Genomic DNA, 26606 nt, shown 5'->3' on the forward strand with positions numbered 1-26606 from the left:
ATTACATCTCACTTAAGTGTAAGGAGAACACTCCTGAAAGTAAAAGCCAGAGGTATAAGAAAATTACTGAAATTCTAGATGCAGAATCCAACATGTCCATGAACAAGTTTCTTCATTTCTCTGAAATACTTCAAAGGTTTACTGTATGAATAAAATCAAACAACATATGAAAAGAGCTTAGCACAAGGACCACTTGGAAAACTACCACAGTAATTCAGATGAGAGATAGTTGGAAGCTAAATTAGGAAAAAAGGCCACTTTCCTCCAACTGAAATGAACAGAACAAGTTATTTTAAAAGACAACATACTATAAATATGTCCCTTATAATAAGGACTCAGCAAATGTTAATTTCTTATCTATCCTTCTTTTTCAAGGATAATATCCTTGAATGAAACTGTCCAATCATCAGATTGTCTAGCAGGCATAATACAGATTAGTATCCATATACAAGGAAGAGCAATTAGCATAATCATTAATTAGGTACAAATAAATTAGGAGGAAGGCATTAACTAAGACTACAGAGATAAGACAAGCAATAGATAGCGCCAAAGAAAGAAAGAAAATACTATGGTGAACTTCATAAGGACAATAAATAAGAAAATATGCAGCATGGAACCAAACTATGAAGAACTGTGAACACAAATCATCTTTCCTCTTTATTTTATCTTATTTTTATTGATGCATTTTATTATTTTTTTTTTTTTATTTCAGACAGGGTCTCACTCTGTCATCCAGGCTGGAGGGCAGTGGCAGAATCATAGCTCTCTGCAGCCTCAAACTCCTGGGCTCAAGAGATCCTCGTGCCTCTGCCTCCTAAGTATCTGGGATGTGCCACCACACCTGACTACTTTTTAAAAAAAACTTTTGGAGACAAGGACAGGATCTCACTATGTTGCCCAGGCTGGTCTTGAACTCCTGGCCTCAAGCAATCTTCCTGCTTCAGTTTCCCAAAGTGCTGGGATTACAAGTGTGAACCACCACACCTGGCATATGCCAGGTATAAATCATCTCAATTCTATAAACAATGGAAAAATCAATAAGTGTTTTAGAGCTAAAAAAAGGAAATGCTTAGACTACACTTTAGAAAGATGACTTTGTGAATATTATAGGACAGACTAAAGGGCACACACAGAACTGGAGTTGTGGTAACCAGTTAGGGGAATATGGGATAGTGTGATCCTAAAATCATACAGTGTCAATTTACCTTCAGTTTTTAACCATCAGGGAATAAAAGCAAGATGCAAAGTCCTATGGATCACAAATACCACAGGAATCTGTATTTTCATTATACAGAATTATAGTTAAAAACCAACTGAACCCTGAATACAATGCGGAATCCTGGACTGAATCCTGGAACAGGAAGAACATTAGTGAAAAAATAAGTGAAGAGCTGCAAAATTTTCTCAAAATCAAGTTTTTTTTTCCAAGAAAAACTTAAAATTATCTTCCTCCCTAAAGAAAAAAAAGAGCCTACATGTAGGAAAAGTGTCAAACCCAAAGGACACTATTCTAAATAGGGCCCCAAACAAGTGATTATGAATTTAAAGAGAGAAAGACGGGAAGAAGGTGGAAGAAACCTGTGGCACCCAAAGCAAATTAAGCTTAATAATCCCATATACATGTCTGAACTATCTGGAATTTATAGTCAAAGATTAATAAGCCCCATAAAATTATACAAAATGGTATTTATTAAATATGTGCATTTTTCTGAGATCTTATAAAACACTTATGAATCACTAACTAGACATAAAAAAATCAAAACAAATAATAAAACTGTACAGTCATCCCTCAGTATCTGAGAGGAATTGGTTCCAGGACTCCTTGAGGACACCAAAATCCACAGACGCTCAAGTGATATAAAATGGCATAGCATTTGCATACAATCTACACACATCTTCCCATACACTTTATATCATCTCTGGATTACATATAATACCTAATACAATGTAAATGTTATATAAGTATATAATTGTATTCTTTTTAAAATTGTATTCTTTTTCATTGTTGTATTAATTTTCCTGAATATTCTCAATCCATGATTGTTTGTATCCACAAATGTGGAACCCACATATATAGAACTCCAGATACAGAGGGTCAACTTTCTAACGCTGATATGGCAAATTTCAAGTTAAAAAAAAGATAGATTCAGTATACAAAAAACTCAAACAAAACTACAATCAAAATGAAAAGGAAAAATACTAGAACTATAGTTCCAATAAAAATGAGATGGAGGTGGGTGGTGCAAAGACGGCCGAATAGGAACAGCTCCAGTCTACAGCTCCCAGTGTGAGCGATGCAGAAAATGGGTGATTTCTGCATTTCCAACTGAAGTACCGGGCGCATCTCACTGGGGAGTGTCGGAAAGTGGGTGCAGGACAGTGGGTGCAGTGCACCAAGCATGAGATGAAGCAGGGCGAGGCATCGCCTCACCCAGGAAGCGCAAGGGGTCAGGGAATTCCCTTTTCTAGTCAAAGAAAGGGGTGACACATGGCACCTGGAAAATCAGGTCACTCCCACCCTAATACCGCACTTTTCCAACAGTCTTAGCAAACAGCACACCAGGAGATTATATCCCATGCCGGGGTCGGAGGGTCCTACACCCACGGAGCCTCGCTCATTGCTAGCACAGCAGTCTGAGATCAAACTGCAAGATGGCAGCGAGGCTGGGGGAGGGGCGCCCACCATTGCCAAGGATTGAGTAGGTAAACAAAGTGGCCTGGAAGCTGGAACTGGGTGGAGCCCATCACAGCTCAAGGAGGCCTGCCTGCTTCTGTAGACTCCACCTCTGGGGGCAGGGAATAGCCAAACAAAAGGCAGCAGAATCCTCTGCAGACTTAAATGTCCCTGTCTGACAGCTTTGAAGAGAGTAGTGGTTCTCCCAGCACGCAGTTGGAGATCTGAGAACTGACAGATTGCCTCAAGTGGGTCCCTGACCCCCAAGCCTAACTGGGAGGCACCCCCCAGTAGGGGCAGACTGACACCTCACACAGCCAGGTACTCCTCTGAGAAAAAACTTCCAGAGGAACGGATCAGGCAGCAACATTTGCTGCTCACCAATATCTGCTGTTCTGCAGCCTCCGCTGCTGATACCCAGGCAAACAGGGTCTGGAGTGGACCTCCAGCAAACTCCAACAGACCTGCAGCTGAGGGTCCTGACTGTTAGAAGGAAAACTAACAAACAGAAAGGACATCCACACCAAAACCCTATCTGTAAGTCACCATCATCAAAGACCAAAGGTAGATAAAACCACAAAGATGGCAAAAAAACAGAGCAGAAAAACTGGAAACTCTAAAAATCAGAGCACCTCTCCTCCTCCAAAGGAACGCAGCTCCTCACCAGCAATGGAACAAAGCTGGACGGGGAATGACTTTGACAAGTTGAGAGAAGAAGGCTTCAGACAATCAAACTACTCCGAGCTAAAGGAGGAAGTTCGAACCCACGGCAAAGAAGTTAAAAACCTTGAAAAAAAATTAGACAAATGGCCAACTAGAATAACCAATGCAGAGAAGTCCTTAAAGGACCTGATGGAGCTGAAAACCAAGGCATGAGAACTACGTGATGAATGCACAAGCCTCAGTAGCCAATTCGATCAACTGGAAGAAAGGGTATCAGTGATGGAAGATTAAATGAATGAAATGAAGCGAGAAGAGAAGTTCAGAGAAAAAAGAATAAAAAGAAATGAACAAAGCCTCCAAGAAATATGGGACTATGTGAAAAGACCAAATCTACTTCTGATTGGTGTAGCTGAAAGTGACAGGGAGAATGACACCCTGCAGGATATTACCCAGGAGAACTTCCCCAATCTAGCAAGGCAGGCCAACATTCAAATTCAGGAAACACAGAGAACACCACCAAGATACTCCTCCAGAAGAACAACTCCAAGACACATAATTGTCAGATTCACCAAAGTTGAAATGAAGAAAAAAATGGTAAGGGCAGCCAGAGAGAAAGGTCGGGTTACCCACAAAGGGAAGCCCATCAGACTAACAGCTGATCTCTCAGCAGAAGCTCTACAAGCCAGAAGAGAGTGGGGGCCAATATTCAACATTCTTAAAGAAAAGAATTTTCAACTCAGAATTTCATATCCAGCCAAACTAAGCTTCATAAGTGAAGGAGAAATAAAATCCTTTACAGACAAGCAAATGCTAAGAGATTTTGTCACCACCAGGCCTGCTCTAAAAGAGCTTCTGAAGGAAGCAGTAAACATAGAAAGGAACAACCGGTACCAGCCACTGCAAAAATGTGACAAATTGTAAAGACCGAAACTGCATCAACTAATGAGCAAAATAACCAGCTAACATAATAATGACAGGATCAAATTCACACATAACAATATTAACCTTAAATGTAAATGGGCTAAATGCTCCAATTAAAAGACACAGACTGGCAAATTGGATAAAGAGTCAAGACCCATCAGTGTGCTGTATTCAGGAAACCCATCTCACGTGCGGAGACACACATAGGCTCAAATAAAGGGATGGAGGAAGATCTACCAAGCAAACGGAAAACAAAAAAAGGCAGGGGTTGCAATCCTAGTCTCTGATAAAACACACTTTAAACCAACAAAGATCAAAAGAGACAAAGAAGGCCATTACGTAATGGTAAAGGGATCAATTCAACAAGAAGAGCTAACTATCCTAAATATATATTCAACCAATACAGGAGCACCCAGATTCATAAAGCAAGTCCTTAGAGACCTAGAAAGAGACTTAGACTCCCACACAATAATAATGGGAGACTTTAACACCTCACTGTCAACATTAGACAGATCCACGAGACAGAAAGTTAAAAAGGATATCCAGGAATTTAACTCAGCTCTGCACCAAGCAGACCTAATAGACATCTACAGAGCTCTCCACCCCAAATCAACAGAATATACATTATTCTCAGCACCACACCGCACTTACTCCAAAATGCATCACATAGTTGGAAGTAAAGCACTCCTCAGCAAATGTAAAAGAAAAGAAATTATAACAAACTGTCTCTCAGACCACAGTGCAATCAAACTAGAACTCAGGATTAAGAAACTCACTCAAAACCACTCAACTACATGGAAACTGAACAACCTGCTCCTGAAAGACTATTGGGTACACAATGAAATGAAGGCAGAAATAAAGATGTTCTTTGAAACCAACGAGAACAAAGACACAACATACCAGAATCTCTGGGACACATTCAAAGCAGTGTGTAGAGAGAAATTTATAGCACTGAATGCCCACAAGGGAAAGCAGGAAAGATCTAAAATGGACACCCTAACATCACAATTAAAAGAACTAGAGAAGCAAGAGCAAACACATTCAAAAGCTAGCAGAAGGCAAGAAATAACTAAGATCAGAGCAGAACTGAAGGAAACAGAGACACAAAAAACTCTTCAAAAAAATCAATGAATCCAGGAGCTGATTTTTTAAAAAGATCAACAAAATTGATAGACCACTAACAAGACTAATAAAGAAGAAAGGAGAGAAGAATCAAATAGATGCAATAAAAAATGATAAAGGGGATATCACCACTGATCCCACAGAAATACAAACTACCATCAGAAAATACTATCAACACCTCTACACAAATAAACTAGAAAATCTAGAAGAAATGGATAAATTCCTTCACACATACACCCTCCCAAGACTAAACCAGGAAGAAGTTGAATCTCTGAATAGACCAATAACAGGCTCTGAAATTGAGGCAATAATTAATAACTTACCAACCAAAAAAGTCCAGGACCAGATGGATTCACAGCCGAATTCTACCAGAGGTACAAGGAGGAGCTGGTACCATTCCTTCTGAAACTATTCCAATCAATAGAAAAAGAGGGAATCCTCCCTAACTCATTTTATGAAGCCAGCATCATCCTGCTACCAAAGCCTGGCAGAGACACAGCAAAAAAAGAAACTTCTAGACCAATATCCCTGGTGAACATCGATGCAAAAATCCTCACTGGCAAACCAAATCCAGCAGCACATCAAAAAGCTTATCCACCATGATCAAGTGGGCTTCATCCCTGGGATGCAAGGCTGGTTCAACATACACAAATCAATAAACATAATCCAGCATATAAACAGAACCAAAGACAAAAACCATATGATTCTCTCAAGAGATGCAGAAAAGGCCTTTGACAAAACTCAACAATGCTTCACGCTAAAAACTCTCAATAAATTAGGTATTGATGGGATGTATCTCAAAATAATAAGAGCTATCTATGACAAACCCACAGCCAATATCATATTGAATGGGCAAAAACTGGAAGCATTCCCTTTGAAAACTGGCACAAGACAGGGATGCCCTCTCTCACCACTCCTATTCAACATAGTGTTGGAAGTTCTGGCCAGGGCAATCATGCAGGAGAAGGAAATAAAGGGCGTTCAATTAGGAAAAGAGGAAGTCAAATTGTCCCTGTTTGCAGATGACATGATTGTATATCTAGAAAACCCCATCGTCTCTGCCCAAAATCTCCTTAAGCTGACAGCCAATTTCAGCAAAGTCTCAGGATACAAAATCAATGTGCAAAAATCACAAGCATTCTTATACACCAATAACAGACAAACAGAGAGCCAAATCGTGAGTGACCTCCCATTCACAATGGCTTCAAACAGAATAAAATACCTAGGAATCCAGCTTACAAGGGATGTGAAAGACCTCTTCAAGGAGAACTATAAACCACTGCTCAATGAAATAAAAGAGGATACAAACAAATGGAAGAACATTCCATGCTCATGGGTAGGAAGAATCAATATCGTGAAAATGGCCATACTGCCCAAGGTAATTCACAGATTCAATGCCATCCCCATCAAGCTACCAAGGACTTTCTTCATAGAATTGGAAAAAACTACTTTAAAGTTCATATGGAACCAAAAAAGGGCCCACATTGCCAAGTCAATCCTAAGCCAAAAGAACAAAGCTGGATGCATCACACTACCTGACTTCAAACTATACTACAAGGCTACAGTAACCAAAACAGCATAGTACTGGTACCAAAACAGAGATATAGATCAATGGAACAGAACAGAGCCCTCAGAAATAATGCCACATATCTACAACTATCTGATCTTTGACAAACCTGACAAAAATAAGAAATGGGGAAACGATTCCCTATTTAATAAATGGTGCTGGGAAAACTGGCTAGCCATATGTAGAAAGCTGAAACTGGATCCCTTCCTTACACCTTATACAAAAATCAATTCAAGATGGATTAAAGACTTAAATGTTAGACCTAAAACCATAAAAACCCTAGAAGAAAACCTAGGCATTACCATTCAGGACATAGGCATGGGCAAGGACTTCATATCTAAAACACCAAAAGCAATGGCAACAAAAGCCAAAATTGACAAATGGGATCTAATTAAACTAAAGAGCTTCTGCACAGCAAAAGAAACTACCATCAGAGTGAACAGGCAACCTACAGAATGGGAGAAAATTTTTGCTATCTACTCATCTGACAAAGGGCTAATATCCAGAATCTACAAAGAACTCAAATTTACAAGGAAAAAACAAACAACCCCATCAAAAAGTGGGAGAAGGATATGAACAGGCACTTCTCAAAAGAAGACATTTATGCAGCCAAAAAACACATGAAAAAATGCTCATCATCACTGGCCATCAGAGAAATGCAAATCAAAACCACAATGAGATACCATCTCACACCAGTTAGAATGGCGATCATTAAAAAGTCAGGAAACAACAGGTGCTGGAGAGGATGTGGAGAAATAGGAACACTTTTACACTGTTGGTAGGACTATAAACTAGTTCAACCATTGTGGAAGTCAGTGTGGCGATTCCTCAGGGATCTAGAACTAGAAATACCATTGGACCCAACAATCCCATTACTGGGTATATCCCCAAACGACTGTAAATCATGCTGCTATAAAGACACATGTACATGTATGTTTATTGCGGCACTATTCACCATAGCAAAGACTTGGAACCAACCCAAATGTCCAACAATGATAGACTGGATTAAGAAAATGTGGCACATATACACCATGGAATACTATGCAGTCATAAAAGATGATGAGTTCATGTCCTTTGTAGGGACATGGATGAAGCTGGAAACCATCATTCTCAGCAAACTATCGCAGCGACAAAAAACCAAACACCACATGTTCTCACTCATAGGTGGGAACTGAACAATGAGAACGCATGGACACGGGAAAGGGAACATCACACACCGGGGCCTGTTGTGGGGTTTGGGGAGTGGGGAGGGATAGCATTAGGAGATACACCTAATGTTAAATGACGAGTTAATGGGTGCAGCACACCAACATGGCACATGTATACATATGTAACTAACCAGCATGTTGTGCACATGTACCCTAAAACTTAACGTATAAAAAAAAATCAAGTTGCCATTTAAGTATTAGCTGAATGTAAAAAATTAAAAAAATAAAAAAAGAGATGGAATTAATATCTATGTCTAGAACTAGAATTTTATGCAAATTTCTAAGAAAACGATATACAACAGCAACAGAGTAAAGTGAAGAGAAAGGGTAGACAATGCATTGAAAACAAAACACAGAGATTCCAAAAGAAAGCATCACCTAACAAGTCAAAAGGCCAGCCAATCTACAATCATAAACTTTCCTGAGCCCACTGCAGAGCTGAGGTGAAAAAAAGCAGTGAGATGAACTGCTTCCGAAGAGTGACAAGTCCCACCAAGAAAAGACCAGGCACATGAACTGCTTACCTTTAGCAGAACATGGGAGGAAGAGGTAGTTGCAATAAAGGCAGGTAAGAGGAAAACAGCTAAAATGTCTTTAAAACTTTTAAAGGCTGAGTGTAGACTAGTGTGACAGGCTTAGTACAATGGGGACTGGAGGACACAAGGGGTCCTGCACTCACTCACAAGCATGCCTATAGCAGGTGCTCAAAACATAAATCAGGAGCAGGTCTAGAGACTAATAACAGTCTTCCTCAGTGGGGCACAGGCAAAAAAACTATGCTCACTCACCAGACCCTTCTTTCATATCCACAAAAGCCTTAAGCTAATGAAAAAGGAAAGGAAACCCTCAAACCTTCCCAGGGTCCTCTGTTTCTGGGTGAGGGGTGGAAGCAAATATGGTCTGCCACAAAGGAGGAGATGAAGGAAACCCTTTTGGGCCCAAGATCCTGCATTCATACAAACCAGGTAGCCAGTACAAAACAGATATAAAACATGCTAATGCATGTGAGGAAAAGAAAACTCCCCTCCCAGCCTCCCAGGGTGAAAACAGAGATTAGCTGTTATGCAGGGAGGGGAAGGAGCACTGAGAAAAACCCACCTCAAGACTCAGGAGCACAGGTCACGCCTAAGACTGAAGGTGGGCCAGGAAACTGAGAATCATCACCACTTCGCAGTCATGAGCCTAGCACCAAGTGATAAGCCACAGCAGTATGCTGCTGAGAGACAAGCAGGAGGAAGACTCCTTCTGTGGTACAGGCATACAGGGAACACTGAGGATGAAGCAGGAACACTAAGAAAAACCCATGAGCAGGCCAGGCCCCACACTAAGTACAAGGTAAAAGAGCCCACCACTACAGAAATGTGAAGCCTCTGGTGCATTAAGAATAACTTCATAAGGAATAAGGACAGCCAAATCCAGCTGAGGGCTAAATCAACCTACTACAGTAACAGTATGACAGAAAATGAAACATGCCCATGACATAAACACTACCTCAATCTCTACTGTACATCTAGACACAGTGTCTAGCATTCACAAAAAATTACAAGATACACCAAGAAAGCAAGAAAAACTACCCACTGTCAAGAGATATGACAAAGAAATCTCAACAAAATGAGATTCAGAAATAACACACATGTTCAAACCATGAGGCAGGACTTTTTTTTTTTTTTTGAGACAGAATCTCGCTCTGTCACCCAGGCTGGAGAGCAGTGGCGCAATCTCGGCTCACTGCAACTTCCACCTCCCAGATTCAAACACTCCTCAAGATAGGACTTTTTAACTGGGATTAAGTTAAAGGATCTAATGAAAAAGTGGACAGCATGCATGGAGAGATGGAGAATTTCAACAGAAAAATGAATACTATCAAAAAAAAGTCAAATAATGACAGAATTGTTTTTTAATGATTATCAGAGTTTAAAAATTCTTTCTATGAGCCTATCAATATATTGGACACAGATAAGGAATCAGCAAACTTAAAAATCAGAAATTATCAAAGCTAAAATGTTAACAGAAAAGGGATGAAAGAAACAGAGCATCTAAAAACTGTGGGACAATATATTATTCAACATATGTGTAACTAGAGTCCCAGAAGAAGAGTGAAAAAGGCAAAAGAAATATTTCACATGATAATGGCCAAGAATTTTCAAAAACTAATGAAAAAAATATATATCTACCCAAGCAGGTTGGGGAATTCTAAACAGTAAGAAAAAAGACCTAAATCTACTACAAGACCTAGACACACGATATTAAACCCACTAAAATCCAAGGAGTAACAGAAAATCTTAAATTCAGACATGAAAAAAAAATCACATAGAGGAACAAGGAAAAGAATTACATTAGACTTCTCATCAGAAATGAAGCAAATTTTAAAAAATGGAACATCTTTAAAGCACTAAAAGAAAAAACAATCTGTCATGCAGAATTCTATGCCCAGTAAAAGTATTTTCTAAAAATGAACAAACAGATGAGAAAGCCCCTGTGCCTCCCAGTATGCCATAGACATAACTGAAATCATGATTTCTAACACACTTCCTAGGAGTTAAACACTCTTATGTCTGTTTCTATCACTTATAATGTAAATCCCTCAAGGATGGAGGCACAGCTGATAAATCTTTGCATTACTAGCGCCTAGGACTGTAACTACAGTGATGGGCTTTTAATCAATGCGTGGGTGATGATGGATGATGAAAGAATGGATGCTGGGACAGCTTTGGAGAGATAAGGAGGAAGCTACAAGTAGAACAATAGGATTAGAATAAGAGTGCAGAAGTCAGTTAAAAAGAAACCTAGAAGGCAGAGATGATGAAGCATAAAACCTCCTGGGATGTCTCAGTGGCCTGCAAATAATGATATCTGATCAGTAAATACAAAGAAAAACATCAGAGCAGTATCAATTTACATTATTTCTATATATTCAGCTACAATGTTTGGATAAAATAAATAAATTAGGAAGGAAAGTCCCAAGTTACCTACCTGGTAGATATTTTATAATGTGGAAAAACTCAAAGGCTAAACATTTATAATATATTCAGACAAAGAAATTTTTTTAAAGTTGTATGTCTAATATATCCAGTAAGATACACTAGATGAAAGAGGTTTATTACAGGATTTTGCAGACTAAGAGGGGGTTCGAACTCCAAAACCCACAGTTAGGACAGAATGAGGAAAGATGATGTCTTTTTCTAGGTACCCCTAAGTCAGGACTGAATAGCAAAGTGGGGAATGCATGACAAGGTGACAGGGTAATCACTGACCCAAGACCTCCACCCACATAGAGGCCAGATTCTCTTCAACTATGAACTATGTGACCCTCCAATGAAATGGGGAAAGGGGATTGAGGGTAGTATGGACAAAACACAAGGGAAAGAAAACTTCTAAAAACCCAGACTAAAGTCTGAAGGAACCCTGCACTTGTTAGTGGGCCTGAGTACCCTGGAGAACCCCAAGCCTCTTCATGCCTCCATATGCCCAGGCACCCAAAGGTCCTTATGTCCTAGAAACTTACATCCTCCACAGGTCCCTCTCTAGAATCCACCCATAAGGAGATCATCATGTTATCACAAGGAAAATGTGGGCGCTCTAAATGTCTAAGAAAAGTTAACTACTTTGTATACCTCAAATTGAAAAATCTAATACTATCAAGTTACAGGACTGAACAATCATGGCTGGATTTTCTGTTAGGCATTTTTCTGTGGCAAAATTACTGGTAAAGTACAAGACTGACTCCTAAGCCTCCTGAGGTTTATACTGACGGGGATATTTCACATACTGTACATTCACGGTGCTCCCCACAACACCTCACACACTTACATACAGACACAGAACACTGTTGGCATTTCGAAGCATTTAAAATACAAATGTTACTCAATATTAACACCACCATTTTTTTTTTGGAGGGGAAAGATCGTGAGAGAGATATAATTTTTCTCTGATGATTCCTTCTTTCATCCTCTCTTACCCGTTCCTGTAGAAGTTCCACAACTTGCTGGACACAGTCATTTACATCACAGGAGTCTGTTTTCAGCACCAACTCAGGGGCCTCTGGCTTTTCATATTCAGAATCGATCCCAGTGAAACCTGCAAAAGGTACCAGATAATAGAGTAGGGTGGAAAATAAAATTAAAATAGTTTATTTTTTCAGTGCAGATCTCTGCTACATTGAAGTTAGTATCTGCGCTGTCCCCCAAGCCACAGGGCTATAGTAATGAAGCATCTTTCTTGGGAGATTTCTAATTAAACTTTTTCTTTTCCTGCACTGGGGGCCATTTTAAACTGTAAAACTACCTAAAATACCACAAAAATGTAAAAAATGTGACACCAAATAGGCTGCAAAAAGAATAATTGTTTATGGTTTGAGAACTAAAACCAGAAGGCAAAGTGCTGCCTTGTTTATTTTCGCTGGGAACTGTGTCGGGTGTGTCGGACGTGTTGCACTGACCATGAAAGTGCCAGGAGTATTGATGTGGAGATTACAAATAAATTTTGTCAAGTAGGCAAATTCATAAATATCAAATCCACAAATAGTAAGAATCAATTCTACTACTTTTGTCACCTTCTTTCTTTCTTTTTTGTCTTAAGAAAATGCCCAAGCTGCCTGTGAAGATATATGGAATTAATACCAGGTGATCCAAGGCATCTCAGTTCTCTACAGGACATGGACATAAAACCAAACCTAACAAGATTATTTTTTTCTCAATGCAAAAACTAACACTAAGTCAATCTGTCCAGTACATTCACAAGAATTATCTGTGGCCATATTGAAGCTCTGCAGGCTTCTTCTGCCATCAGATAACAAGTTTTAAGACAAATGAACTACTATTTGCTTAAACTAAACATAAATAAGGATAGTAAATAGATCACAAAATAAATTACACAATCACATATAATTTTAGTATTAACCACTATTTAGATTTTTCCTATGGTATATGTGTTACCATATAACTGCTAAGAAAAGAGCAAATAGACGACAATTTCCCAGAGAGGGTTATCTGAGTTAAAGATACGCTATTCCTATCTTATACCCCTGACCTTACCCCACACGTAAGTCATTCAAGGCTTGTCTATCTTGGAAAGCTTAGGTCATTCTTAGGTTAGAATGGTATGCATGAATTTAAAATCATTACCATTAATATTAAGAAATACAGCTAGCAAAAGAGTTCAAAAATATATACTACAAACCTACAGCCCATTTATTTCATTTTTTTCTATTTCCTATTTCTAAGCATCCCCTGCAGCCCTGAACTCAAGAAAAAATTTCTGCATTACCGGTATTCCCATTTAGCAGTGGGTCACAAGAAAATGGCTGGGAAAAAAAAAAATAATTCTGATTAAGAATACTAACTGTTAAGCTCTGATTCTCAAATAAGGTGATATACTGGAATCACCAGGTCCCACCCCATGAGATTGATTTCACTAGTCTGGGGTACAGCCTTGGCACTGGATTTTTTAAAGTTCCCAAGGAAATGCTTACATGCAGCAAAGTTTGACAAGCACTGGGTTAGAAGAGGTGGCTTAACATTTTAGAAGCCCTGGAGTTCTCCCACTAGATAATTTATCCATAAGTGATTACAATAATAAATGTAAATTGTGAGAAAAAACATATTTAAGCAGGTAATAAAAACTATCTTAAGCAGTCATCATGAAAATAATTGAGATTAACAGAATGGTTAATACAAGGATATACTGACTGTCCGATAAATGTCATGTAAAGGTCTATAAAAGCCTGAGGCCCCCTGAATATACACAATCTTGTCTGTCCTGGAATATATACCATTACAGCTTTGAAATAGAGTTGATAGGGAACTTGCTAAGCATCATTTACAAGTAAAAGCTTTTTAAAAAAATAAGCAACTCTATAATCAGGAACTCCAGCACCATGGCAAACCTAAGTATCAGTGTATGCATACAGACACACACACACACACACACACACACACACACATTAACCTAAGGAACATTTTATCAACCTCTACTCAGGGAAATGTAGTCAACAACAGGGGAATGTAGTCAACAATTGAGAAAGTAAACAAGAAACTGGACTAATACAAACACACTCCCAGTTATAGAGTACAAACTGTAAGAGACCCAAGAGCATTGTGGACAAGGTCTTATTCATCTTTGAATACTTGGCACCAAATACATACCTTGCACATAGAAAGCTGAGGACTAAACTCTGATTTTTTATCTTGCCCAAATTCCTATCTAAGGGGCCTGGGGAGTCATGCCCTACAAACCACAAATTTTCATCAGATAGGTTTTATTTAACCCTATATATCATGACTTCTTTTCTAACCTGACTCTGGCATAACATTGCAAGACAAGAAGAAAATCAAAATATTTTCCTCAAAACATGTTTCTTTGCCATATTTTGAAATGGCCCTGCAAAGCTGTTCTTTGTGGGGGAAAATTTGCACCTTTAAAGAATCTTTATTAACAAAACTATATTTTTTTCTTCCAGACCCTCCCAATCCTAAAGAGATTAAGATCTGAATGGGGACATTTGTCATCTATTGTCTCTAAGGGTAGCCACTGTAAGACCTCAAAAGAACTTTGGTCTCCACAATCTTTATCTTAACCTGAACAATTCCCTTTCTATCAATCCCAGTTCTTTAGACAAACTCAACCAATTGTCAACCAGAAAACATTTAAATTCACCTATAGCCTAGAAGCTCCCCGCACCACCTGGCTTTGAGTTGTCCCACCTTTCTGGACCAAACCAATGTATTTGATTGATGTCTCATGCCTCTCTAAAATGTATAAAACCAAGCTGCACCTCGACGACCTTGGGCACATGTTCTCAGGACCTCCTGAGGGCTGTGTCACGGGCCATGGTCAATCGTATTTGGTTCAGAGTAAATCTCTTCAAAAATTTTTTTTTTTTTTAGATGGAGTCTCGCTCTGTCGCCCAGGCTAGAGTGCAGTGGCACGATCTCGGCTCACTGCAAGCTCCGCCTCCTGTGTTCACACCATTCTCCTGCCTCAGCCTCCTGAGTAGCTGGGACTACAGGCGCCCGCCACCATGCTGACTAATTTTTTGTATTTTTAGTAGAGACGGGGTTTCACCATGTTAGCCAGGATGGTCTCGAATCTCTTCAAATATTTTACAAGAGTTCAACTCTTTTTGTCGCCAAAGCATTGGCAAATGTGTGTTGAACATTCCACTCCCACTCCACCTTCTCATCCATCCAACAAGCATTAACTATGTGTGTGACAGGTATATGCTTTGGGCAATGTACTGTGCTAAATTCTAAACACACAAAAGTGTTCACTATGATCTCCCTGCTCACAAGTAGCCTAGTCCAGCCAGGATGACAAACCTTCCTCCCTCACCAATCCATTCTTTCAAAAACAACAAAATCAACTACAATTAAAGTAAGTAAAAGGTTTAGACTTTATTTAGGATCCTGGACACACCATTTTGCTTTTCTGTGCCAAATTTCTACACAAAGACTGAAGTGAAAACTGGCCATTGAGAGAGTAATATGGGAGCTGAAGGGCTAAACAGGTTTTCCTCCAATTGTCATAATTATTCTGGTCAAGCAGCCTGATCTTTCTGAGTCAGGAAAGTAACAGCTTAATGGGGTAGAGGGTTGACAGGCAGCAGTCCCCATCAAGGAGCTGATTCTCCATAGTGGCATTACCGGAGGTCAGCCTTGCCCATGGAACTAATGCTACCACAGCAGATGGAACCTGACCTAACTGCCAAAGCATTCCCAGGTCCAAATACAGAAGAACCCAGAATAACTACCATTTTCCTTCCCACTGTATCTTTTTCTTTTCAGGGCCAGAAACTGAATGCCAAAATCTATCACTGAGAGAGCTCCTGGGAGTTTCTGTGACAGTCTCAGGCTATCACATTCCCTGCTGGGAAGGCAAACTTAAAAGTTACCTGCATGACTCACTGATCCCTAAACAATGATATCTTCAGTTAGTTTTGTTTGTTTTGTTTTGTTTTGTTTTTGTTTTGTTTTTGCCAGCAAGTCCTTTGTTTCTGTTAACAATAATGGAACAGGACAAGTCAAGGGATGTCTACAAGATAAATAGTATGATTAATATCAAAGGCCAGAGCAGAGTTGGGTTCTAAATTTCTCCCTCGATGTCTAAATGTCCATCACAGTTGAAACTCTGGGAAGCGGACCATAAAACCTAAAAAGCAAGGTGTAGAGCTGTCCCTTGGTAATCATGCGGATTTGTTCCCGGACTCCCTGTGAATACCAAAATGTGAGGATGTGCAAGTCCCTTACATAAAATGGTGTACTATTTGCATATAACCTATGTTCATTCTTTTATATACTTTAAATCATCTCTAGATTACTTATAATACCTAGTACAATGTAAATGTTATATAAATAGATGTTATACTATATTTGTTATTTATACTATTTTTTAATTGCTGTATTATTTTATATTGTTTCTTCTGGAATATTTGCAATTCACGGTTGGCTGAAACCACACATGTGGAACGCACAGATGTGGAGGGTCAGCTGTATATATTTTAATAGAATCAGTGATATCTTAATTCAATCTAATTCAACAATAGTACATGAAATGATTAAGGGACCATTCCAAGGATTGTAATAAAGTACAAGGCATTATCCTTGTCATCAAGATGCTTATAATTCAGGCATTTTTTCCAATAGCTATAGGATTTCCTCCATTTTCCCTGGAACAAAGAAAGTAGAATTGGTGGCAGCAGGCAACTGATGTCCAACTTAATGTTAGGCACCTAATTTTATCAAGTAGGTTTTCGCCAACTCCCGAGCCCCAACTCTGGCTAGTGAACAGGATTCCAAAAGGATCAACAAGACTCATTTAGCCCAGCACCAGGCACTGCTGCTATGCCTGAGAGATACAACAGTGTAATAAGACTACATTCTCTCCTCAAGGAGCTCCAAGTCACTCTAACACTTCCAATCTCTTAGAAAATGTCAATTCTAGATATGGGAACATAAAATATCTAAGCAAAGTGAACCTGGGAAGAAAATATTACTGACCTTTAATTTCTCCTGCCCGGGCTTTTTTGTAGAGTCCTTTGACATCCCTCTGTTCACAAACATGCAGAGGAGCATCAACAAATACTTCAAAAAACGGTAAACTTGCACCCTCATGAATTTGCCTTGCATTGTTGCGATCCTTAAAAAAAAAAAAACAATAAAAAGTGATCACACAAATCACAAAGGTACTATATTAATATTAAAGATGAGTAAAAAGTGCTTCTCATCTAATTTAGTGGGAAATAGACAAAATTTATGTTTTTAAATATAAACTGAAAAAAAAAATCCAAGAAATTATTAGGTTAATTCCTATTATTGATGACAATTTTAAAAGGCATACTGTTCTACTAACCCAGGATATTGGGGAGTTACAGAAGGAAAACAATGAATGTACCACAAACTCTTTCACTCAAATTCTACGTGGATCCTGAGCCAAAGCCCAGCTTGAATGCTGGTGTCATCAGGCTTCTCTCTAATATCACATTCAAACCCAGCCTGAGCTGGCATGAAAGCAATTTCACAAAAAAGATCCATTCAGAATCCTGAGGCTAGTTTACTTCTTTGGCAAATGCAAGCCCCCTGCAGCCACTTCTCCTCTCTAACACTCCCCAAACTTAACTTTTCTGCTCCTAACTCCCAACTCTCTAGTAACCACCCTTGCAGCTCCCTCTAAGCCCTCTCCACTCTGTCCTTTGGAACAATGTTTCCTTTGTAAATCAACCTTTTCTTCTTTCTGGTCTTCAAAACCTGATTCTCCCTTTGCTCCACATTTATACTCCATTAATCAAAGTGCAGTTGCCAATATTTTCAAAGCTGGTCCCTGCAATTTCTACCATCCTTTTTGCACACAGCTCATTTTAGCATTTGCCATCTTCCTTATGGTCCCTCTGACAATCCTCACCTACTTCCACTCTCACCAGATTACCATACTTCATATTTCAAAAAAAAAAAAAAAAAAACAAATCTCCAAGAATAAGCTCTCAATCTCTTCTCTTTCAAGCAAAATCTCTTCTCTGTCATACAAATTTATCTACATACTAATGATCCTTTTCTCCCTGCCACTCCTGCCTTCACATACTAGGAATTCCCTCCCCTTTCATGAACTCCTACAGGACCTGTTCAACCCATTCTCTCTACTCCACCTGAAATCTTCAGCATTCCCCCTTTGCTGGGTTCCCTGCTCCCCAGCAACAAACAAGTACAAGTCCATTTAAAACAAATGAACTGCTAAGGGAAGTTCACCCATTTAAAACAAAAGAACTGCTAAGGGCAGTGGTGTAGCACGCTTATAGTCCCAGCTACTTGGGGAGGCTGAGGCAGGAGGATCACTTGAGCCCAGGGGTTCCAGGCTGTAACACACTACAATTGTGCCTGTAAATAGTCACTACACTCCAGGCTGAGTGACAGAGTGAGATCTTGTCTCTAAAAAAATTTTTAGCATAATGAACTAACAAATCATATAAAAACTTTCCCTTAATCATAGGTACTTTTCAGTATTTAAAATACCAGGCCTCTTTGCTGCTTTCCCACTGCTATGCCTACGCATGCCTATAATGTTATTCCCCGATCTTTCCTAGGCAGACTCCACCTGGGCTCCTCTTATTTCACCCATCCCTTAACACTGGAGTTGCCCACACTCCCGTCACAGCCGACTGCTCACCTTACACAGTTCTTGAGCGTTTCTCTCAAGTGCCTTCACAGTATAAACTACAACACATATGTCAACACTGAAGCTTGAACCCTGACCTCTGTCCTGAAATTAAACACACATGTCCAAATTCTTCCTATGTCCACCTGGATATATCACAGGTGCCAAAAACTAAGCATGTCCAAAACTAAATCCAGTCCCTTTTCTCTCAAGTTTACATTCTCTCATATGCTTCCCAAATCAAGGAAGACCATACTACACACCCACAATCCTAAGAGTGGTTCCTTCCCTTTCCCATACATTAATTCAGTCACAAAGTCCTTCGGATGTTACTTCTAAATATTACACCAACCCAGTTTGCAATCTTTCCCTATTCCCTAGTTCAACCTCACTTCTCTTGTCTGAACAGCCTCAACATATTACAGGTCTTCTGGCTTCTAACTTGGATCTGCTCAAAGCCATAATCTACACTGTGGCAAAGGATGCAAATCTGACCATCCTACTAAACTCTTCAGAGACTCTCTGCCACTACTGGGGTAAAATCTGAGTTTTTTAATGTGAGGCATCAGCCCTATACCTGGCCCCACCATTCTCAGTCTTGCACTTGATGTTCTATTAATAATACCTGCCTGGTCAGGCTGTTTCTACCTTAGGCCTCCCCACGCCACAACCCAACCCCTACCAGCAACACTCAACCCCTCTCTTCTGGATAAATCAATGTGCTTCCTCGCAGCACATCTCCATGGTGACCTCCTCCAGGAAGCCTTCCCTGCATGCTCAGGCTGATGAGGCCCCTTGTTTCTCAGGGTTCTCAGAATACTCACTATATATGATCATAGATCTTTTTCCAGTATATTAAAATCATCTCATCAGCTTTACAAGTTTAGTGTCTGGAATAGCAATTAAGCTATGATCTTACTATTCTAACTATCCTTTTAAAGGAAAGTGTCAACGAGTTTCTATCCCTGTCTCTCATCTTATTACTCTTCTGTATCTAATCGTCCTCATCTAGGTTTCAACTAATAAAGTTAATGATTCCTAAATCTAGATCTCAATCCTATACAACTTTCCTAAACTCTAAAACCGATTTCCTAGATGGCCCAGTGGTAATCTCCACTTAGACTAACTCCACTAGCACTTCAAACATAACCCACCAAAAATGAAATACGCATGTCCTCCCCTCCTATCCTGTAGTTCATAACTCAATCATACCAACCTTTATTCAGAAAGCACCATGCTTCATTCTGCTCTCCCACAAAATCAGCAATCAGGCAGGCACCAGGTCTTACTGATGCTACTCAAGCCTCAAGAGCCCTTAAATATGCCCCCATCTTTACTAGTCCCATTGCTGCTGCTCGAGTTCACATCCTCTTCCCTGAAGAAGCTGGTGCTACGGCAAGCCTCCTGGCTAGTCTCTTACCTCCAGACCATTCTCATTCCAGGCTTCAAGGATGACCTCACTCAAATGCAAACCCAATGATACCAATCTCTGTTACAATCTCAAACTATTAACTCCTTTTGGGGCAAAATCCTTTCTGAGCAGTCCAGAAGTCACCACCTAGCCTCTGCAAATTGATCAGCTCCATGTCCCCTCACAATCATCCTTCATAGCAGTCACACCAACCTACCTACAGTTCCCCCAAAAACCAAACTGTCTCACATTCCATTGAGCATACTGTACTGTCTCCTCTGTCTGAAACAGTTTTCTCCCTCTGGTCTAACTAGTATACTCTGATTCATCCTTCATGACTCATTTCAAGCAGCAGCTCCTCTGTGAATCTCCCATAACACCTTTCATATATATTTACTTCATCACTTGCCTCAAGATATTGTAACTCTTCACATCTCTGCATTCCCACCAGACTACCAACTCCTTAAGAATAGGAAGTATCAGGTTAATTTTTAGAACCAATATGCCCAGTTCAGTGGTTGACATGGAAATTCCCAATAAACTTCTCTTGAATGAACAAATATAATCATGACTATACAGAAAAATACACATGTCCTGTATTGCATGTTTCAATCCAAATATTTTCATGGATTTTCAGATGCCATAAACATAGTCCAAACCTCATTATCAGTGCTTTTATAGATGAGGTCAACGAAGATTTTGCTCCACACTATACAAACAAGGGGGCCACAAGGCAGATCAGCACATACTCTTAGATACCCAGGTGTCGGCTGATAGCTCTCCATAACAGGTATTATAGACCTCCCCCTTTTCTGAGAGCTGCAAGATTCCCACCAGAAGGTATAAGAATGCCAATATCATATTTTTATGAAAATTGTGTATATCCAAGGATTCAGGAACTCTAACTCTTATTATGCTCCTATTATTTATACACTTTAAACTGATATATTGGCAATGACCCAAGGGTTTCAAGAAATGGTTTTTACAGAATGTTTTAGGACTCCTGCCATGGTTCAATTAAGTGAACCTGTGTAAATAATACTCAATCTAACACTTATCCATAATTCTTACAGGTCAAATCTTGTTTAAAAAAAAAAAAAGTCCAAGTAACCATCAAAATTTATGATACAGTACTAGAATTGTGCTAATATAATTTATTCCATTTATTGAATAGTTATTACATGCCAGGCACTGTGCTGAGGCTTTAAATACATGACTTACATAATCTTCAGAGCAACTCTATGTTGTAGGCATTACTTGAACTGCAGGAGGTTAAGTGTGCTGGCCAAGGCCACAGCAGCAATAACTGGCAGATCTGAGATTTCAGCCCCTTTGTTTCCAACTCCAAAGACCCTGCCTCTCACCTCTATACTAACTCACTTATTCACTGATATCAGGGCTTCCCAAGGGAAGCCTGCTATTGTTCAACAAACACTAATCATATAATACGGTCCAAGAGCCGGGCTTGGCATCAAGATTACAAAGGCAAATAAGACACGGTCCCAGCTGTCAAGGAGCCAGTGGGGTTTGGAGGCAGCATAGCATCTAAGCCCAAGAGATGCACTGTCTGGATGCAAACCTGTGCTCTTCCACAAGTATAGTGTGTGACCTCGGGCAAAGCACACCTTTGTTTCCTTGTGTCCCCACTAGGAGACAAGAATTACTTGAGTTAATTCACATAAAAGCACTCTAGCAGTTACCAGAACACAGTTAAGTGTTCAATAAATGTTAATATTATTACCACTACAGCTACTATCAATATCACCAGTCAATGGAGTTTTTAAAAATAACATATGCATACCTACAACCATTTTATCTTTGACAAACCTGACAAAAACAAGCAGTGGGAAAGGATTCCCTATTTAATAAATGGTGCTAGGAGAACTGGCTTGCCATATGCAGAAAATTGAAACTGGACCCCCTCCTTACACCATAGGCAAAAATTAACTCAAGATGGATTAAAGGCTTAAATGTGAAACTCAAAACTATAAAAACCCTAGATGAAAATCTAGGTAATACCATTCAGGACACAGGAACAGGCAAAAGATTTCATGACAAAAACATCAAAAGTAATTGCAATAAAAGCAAAACTTGACAAATGGGATCTAATTCAACTAAAGAGCTTCTGCACAGAAAAAGAAACTATCATCACAGTGAACAGACAACCTACAGAATGGGATCAACAAGGAACTTAAGCAAATTTACAAGAAAAAAACATTAAAAAGTGGGCAAAGGGTATGAACAGACACTTCTCTTAAGAAGACATACATGCAGCCAACAAACATGAAAAAAAGCTCAACATCACTGATCATTAGATAAATGCAAACGAAAACCACAATGAGATACCATCTCACACTAGTTAGAATGGCCGTTATTAGAAAATCAAGAACAACAGATGCTGGTGAGCTCACAGAGAAAAAGAAATGCTTTTACATTGTAGGTGAGAATGTAAGTTAGTTCAACCATTGTGGAAGACAGTGCAGTGAATCCTCAAAGATCTAAAGGCAGAAATACCATTTGACCCAGCAATCCCAGTACTGAGTATATACCCAAATGAGTATAAGTCACTCTATTACAAAGATACATGCATGAGTATGTTCACTGCAACACTATTCACAATAGCAAAGACATAGAATCAACCTAAATGCCCATCAATGATAGACTGGATAAAGAAAACATGGTGTGTGTGTATATATATATATATATATATATATATATATATATATATATATATATATATATATATATCATGGAATACTACGTAGCTAAAAAAGGAATGATATCATGTCCTTTGCAGGGACATGGATGGAGTTGGAAGCCACTATCCTCAGCAAACTAACACAGAAACAGAAAATCAAACACTATATGTTCTCACTTATAAGTGGGAGCTGAATAATGAGAACACACGGACACACGGGGGGAAACAACACACACTGATGACTGTTGTGGTTGGGGAGGGAGAACATCAGGAAGAATAGCTAATGGATGCTGGGCTTAATACCTAGGTGATGGGATGATCTGTGTAGCAAATCACCACGGCACACGTTTACCAATTTAACAAACCTGCACATGTAGTCCTGAACTTAAAATAAAAGTTGAAGAAAATAAAATAATGTGTTAAGGTACCTAAGTCTCCATCTATAACTAGAAGTCAGCTGACACTGTGAAAACAGGAACAGGAGGGAGAAGAGTGCTTTCCAGGCAGGGAGGAAACAAAAATCCTGAGATAAGAAATGACATAATTTTTTCAGAGAAATACACAAACATGGTTTGTTGTTGCTGCAGTCTCTAAAATAAGAGGAACTATGATGCAAGCTAAGAACAACGAATTCTGAGCAAAGAAGCCATGGTAGGGCACATGTTAAGAAAGTTAGATTTTCTCCGGAGTTTGACATCTGTCAAGTATTCACTATAGGTTTATTAAGTTGAAAAGTTGAGCTTGAAATAATTTGGCCATTGGCTTAAATTCAATGACTGTGTTACACTTCACGGCTTTTTTAAAAGCAGGTTTTATCAAAACCGGATTTACTTAGAAAGTCACAGCATAGAAATGTTTTAGGTTATTTTAATCCTATGTTACAGGAACAAAGAGATGGTAGCTGGGGAGGAGTAGAGTTAGCCTCAAAGCACATATCAATGTTTAAAGTATGTGCTTTGCCTGATACCATATTCTCAATAAATGTAAGCAGAAAGGCAATGGCACAAAAACCACATACCTGAGTGTAAGGTGATATGAAACTTGTGATGCACACTAAGCCAGCATCTGCAAACAGTTTAGCAACTTCTGCGATGCGTCGAACATTCTCTTCTCTGTCTTCAGGACTAAAGCCAAGATTTTTATTGAGACCTTGACGAATATTGTCACCATCCAGAGTGTAGCATGGAATACCATGACAAACCAGGTACTCCTCCAAGGCCATGCTCACAGTAGTCTTTCCCGCTCCAGACAAGCCTAAAATTAAACAGTCCAAACAGATTCCATGTGTAAAGTTAGAAGGATAACTATGTAGTAATACTTTTTTTTTCCCAGAAACAGGGTCTTGCTCTGCCACCCAGGCTGGAGTGCAGAGGCTGCATAGCTCACTGCAGCCTCAAACTCCTGGACTCAAGAGATCATGCCTCAGCCTTCCAAATAGCTAGGACAACAGGCACATGCCACCGCATCCAACTTATTTTATTATTTGTAGAGACAGAATTCTCAATATGTTGCTCCAGCTGGTCTCAAACTCCTGGCCTCAAGAGATATAAAAAATTGCAATCACAGGATTAAATACATTAATTATGCAAAGCAATCTCTCAGTAATGTTCTTATCTAATATTTCTCTTTAAGATTTACCTCTTGCCTAGGAAAACACCTACAGTTTAAACATAATAAGTGTTTGTTTTAATGAAATATCTATGAGCAAAGGTATCAGAAATCACTGATAAACTTCAGACAGGCTTAACTAATTTTATTAGCAGACATGGTTGGGAATTCACTTTGTCCTCTCGTTACCACTTTTCTAAAGCTGCATGCCAAATTTTAAAACAAAGTCATATGCCCAAATTATTTCTGGTGAGGGAAGAAAAAGAAAGGACAAAAGTAAGAAATGTTACAAAGGTACCTCCATTTTCCTAGATCATCAGCACTCACAAACCACCTTGATACAATTATCTGGGAGTCCAATTTATAATATAATTAATCTTAATAGAACACCCTCATTTCAACTCACCTTCCTATACCAACAGTATTTACTCAGTAAACAAAGAGAAGGAAAGAGTACATTTATGCACTATTACTTGCCAACTTGGCGAGTGTCATAACCAAGATAGTTCTAAAGCAAGAGATAAAATACTAAAGTCTAATGTACCAATGCTCTTGAAAGAATTCATGGTAGTACAGAAGGCTAACTGGAATAAAAAAAAATAGAAGAGAGGGCTTTTTTTTGGTTCCATATGAAATTTAAAGTAGTTTTTTTCTAATTCTGTAAGAATATCAAATGGTAGTCTGATGGGAATAGCATTGAATACATAGATTACTTTGGGCAGTATGGCCATTTTCACAATACTGATTCTTCCTATCCATGAGGCTGGAATGTTTTTCCATTTGTTTGTGTCCTCTATTATTTCCTTCAGCAGTGGTTTGTAGTTCTCTTTGAAGAGGTCCTTTACGTCCCTTGCAAGTTGTATTCCCAGGTATTTTACTCTCTTTGTAGCAATTGTGAATGACAGTTTATTCATGATTTGGCTCTCTGCTTGTCTATTGTTGGTGTAGAAGAATGCTTGATTTTTGCACATTGATTTTGTATCCTGAGACTTTGCTGAAATTATTTATCAGCTTAAGGAGTTTTGGGGCTGAGACTATGGGGCTTTCTAAACATAGAATCATGTTATCTGCAAACAGGGACAATTTGACTTCCTTTCTTTCTATTTGAATACCGTTTATTTCTTTTTCTTGCCTGATCGCCCTGGCCAGAACTTCCAATATTATGTTGACTAGGAGTGGTGAGAGAGAGCATCCTTGTCTTGTGCCAGTTTTCAAAGGGAATGCTTCCGGCTTTTGTCCGTTCAGTATGATATTGGCTATGGGTTTATCATGAATAGCTCTTATTATTTTGAGATATGTTCCATCAATACCTAGTTTATTGAGAGTTTTTAACATAGATGTTGAATTTTATCAAAGGCCCTTCCTGTGTCTATTGAGATAATCATGTGGTTTTTGTTATTGGTTCTGTTTATGTGATGGATTACATTTACTGATTTGCATATGTGGAGAAAATTTTTGCAATCTACCCATCTGACAAAGGTCTAATATCCAGAATCTACAAGGAACTTAATACACAAGAAATAAACAACCCCATCAAAAAGTGGGCAAAGGATATGAACAGACACTTCTCAAAAGAAGACACTTAGGTGGCCAACAAACATGAAAAAAAGCTCAACATCACTGATCATTAGAGAAATGCAAATCAAAACCACAATGAGATATCATCTCATGCCAGTCAGAATGGCTATTACTAAAAAGGCAAGAAACAACAGATGCTGGAGAGGCTATGGAGAAATAGGAACGCTTTTAAACTGTTGGCAGGAAATGTAAATTAGTTCAACCATTGTAGAAGACAGTGTGGTGATTCCTCAAGGACCTAGTACCAGAAAATACCATTTGACCCAGCAATCCCATTATTGGGTATATACCCAAAGGAATATAAATCATTCTACTATAAAGATACATGCACATGTATGTTTATTGCAGCACTATTAACAATAGCAAAAACATGAAACCAACCCAAATGCCCATCAATGATAGCCTGGATAAAGAAAATGTGGTACATATACACCATGGAATACTATGCAGCCATAAAAAGGAATGAGATCATGTCCTCTGCAGGGACATGGACGGAGCTGGAAGCCATCATCCTC

General features: G+C 39.1%; 1 protein-coding gene across 2 annotated transcripts in view; it reads right to left on the reverse strand.

Moving 5' to 3' along the window:
* PAPSS1 (3'-phosphoadenosine 5'-phosphosulfate synthase 1) overlaps positions 1 to 26606 on the reverse strand; it is a 106920-nt gene that overhangs the window by 56329 nt on the left and 23985 nt on the right. For both annotated transcript variants that reach the window (XM_031010200.3, XM_004040246.5), the window contains exons 3-5: positions 23924 to 24159; positions 17149 to 17287; positions 12114 to 12232 (exon numbers count right to left, since the gene is read on the reverse strand). In XM_031010200.3, the coding sequence (XP_030866060.2) occupies positions 12114 to 12232; positions 17149 to 17287; positions 23924 to 24159 (494 nt within the window). The remainder of the gene's footprint in view (positions 1 to 12113; positions 12233 to 17148; positions 17288 to 23923; positions 24160 to 26606) is intronic.

The sequence above is a fragment of the Gorilla gorilla genome, chromosome 3, assembly GCF_029281585.2.
Source record: "Gorilla gorilla gorilla isolate KB3781 chromosome 3, NHGRI_mGorGor1-v2.1_pri, whole genome shotgun sequence".
Classification (NCBI taxonomy): domain Eukaryota; kingdom Metazoa; phylum Chordata; class Mammalia; order Primates; family Hominidae; genus Gorilla; species Gorilla gorilla.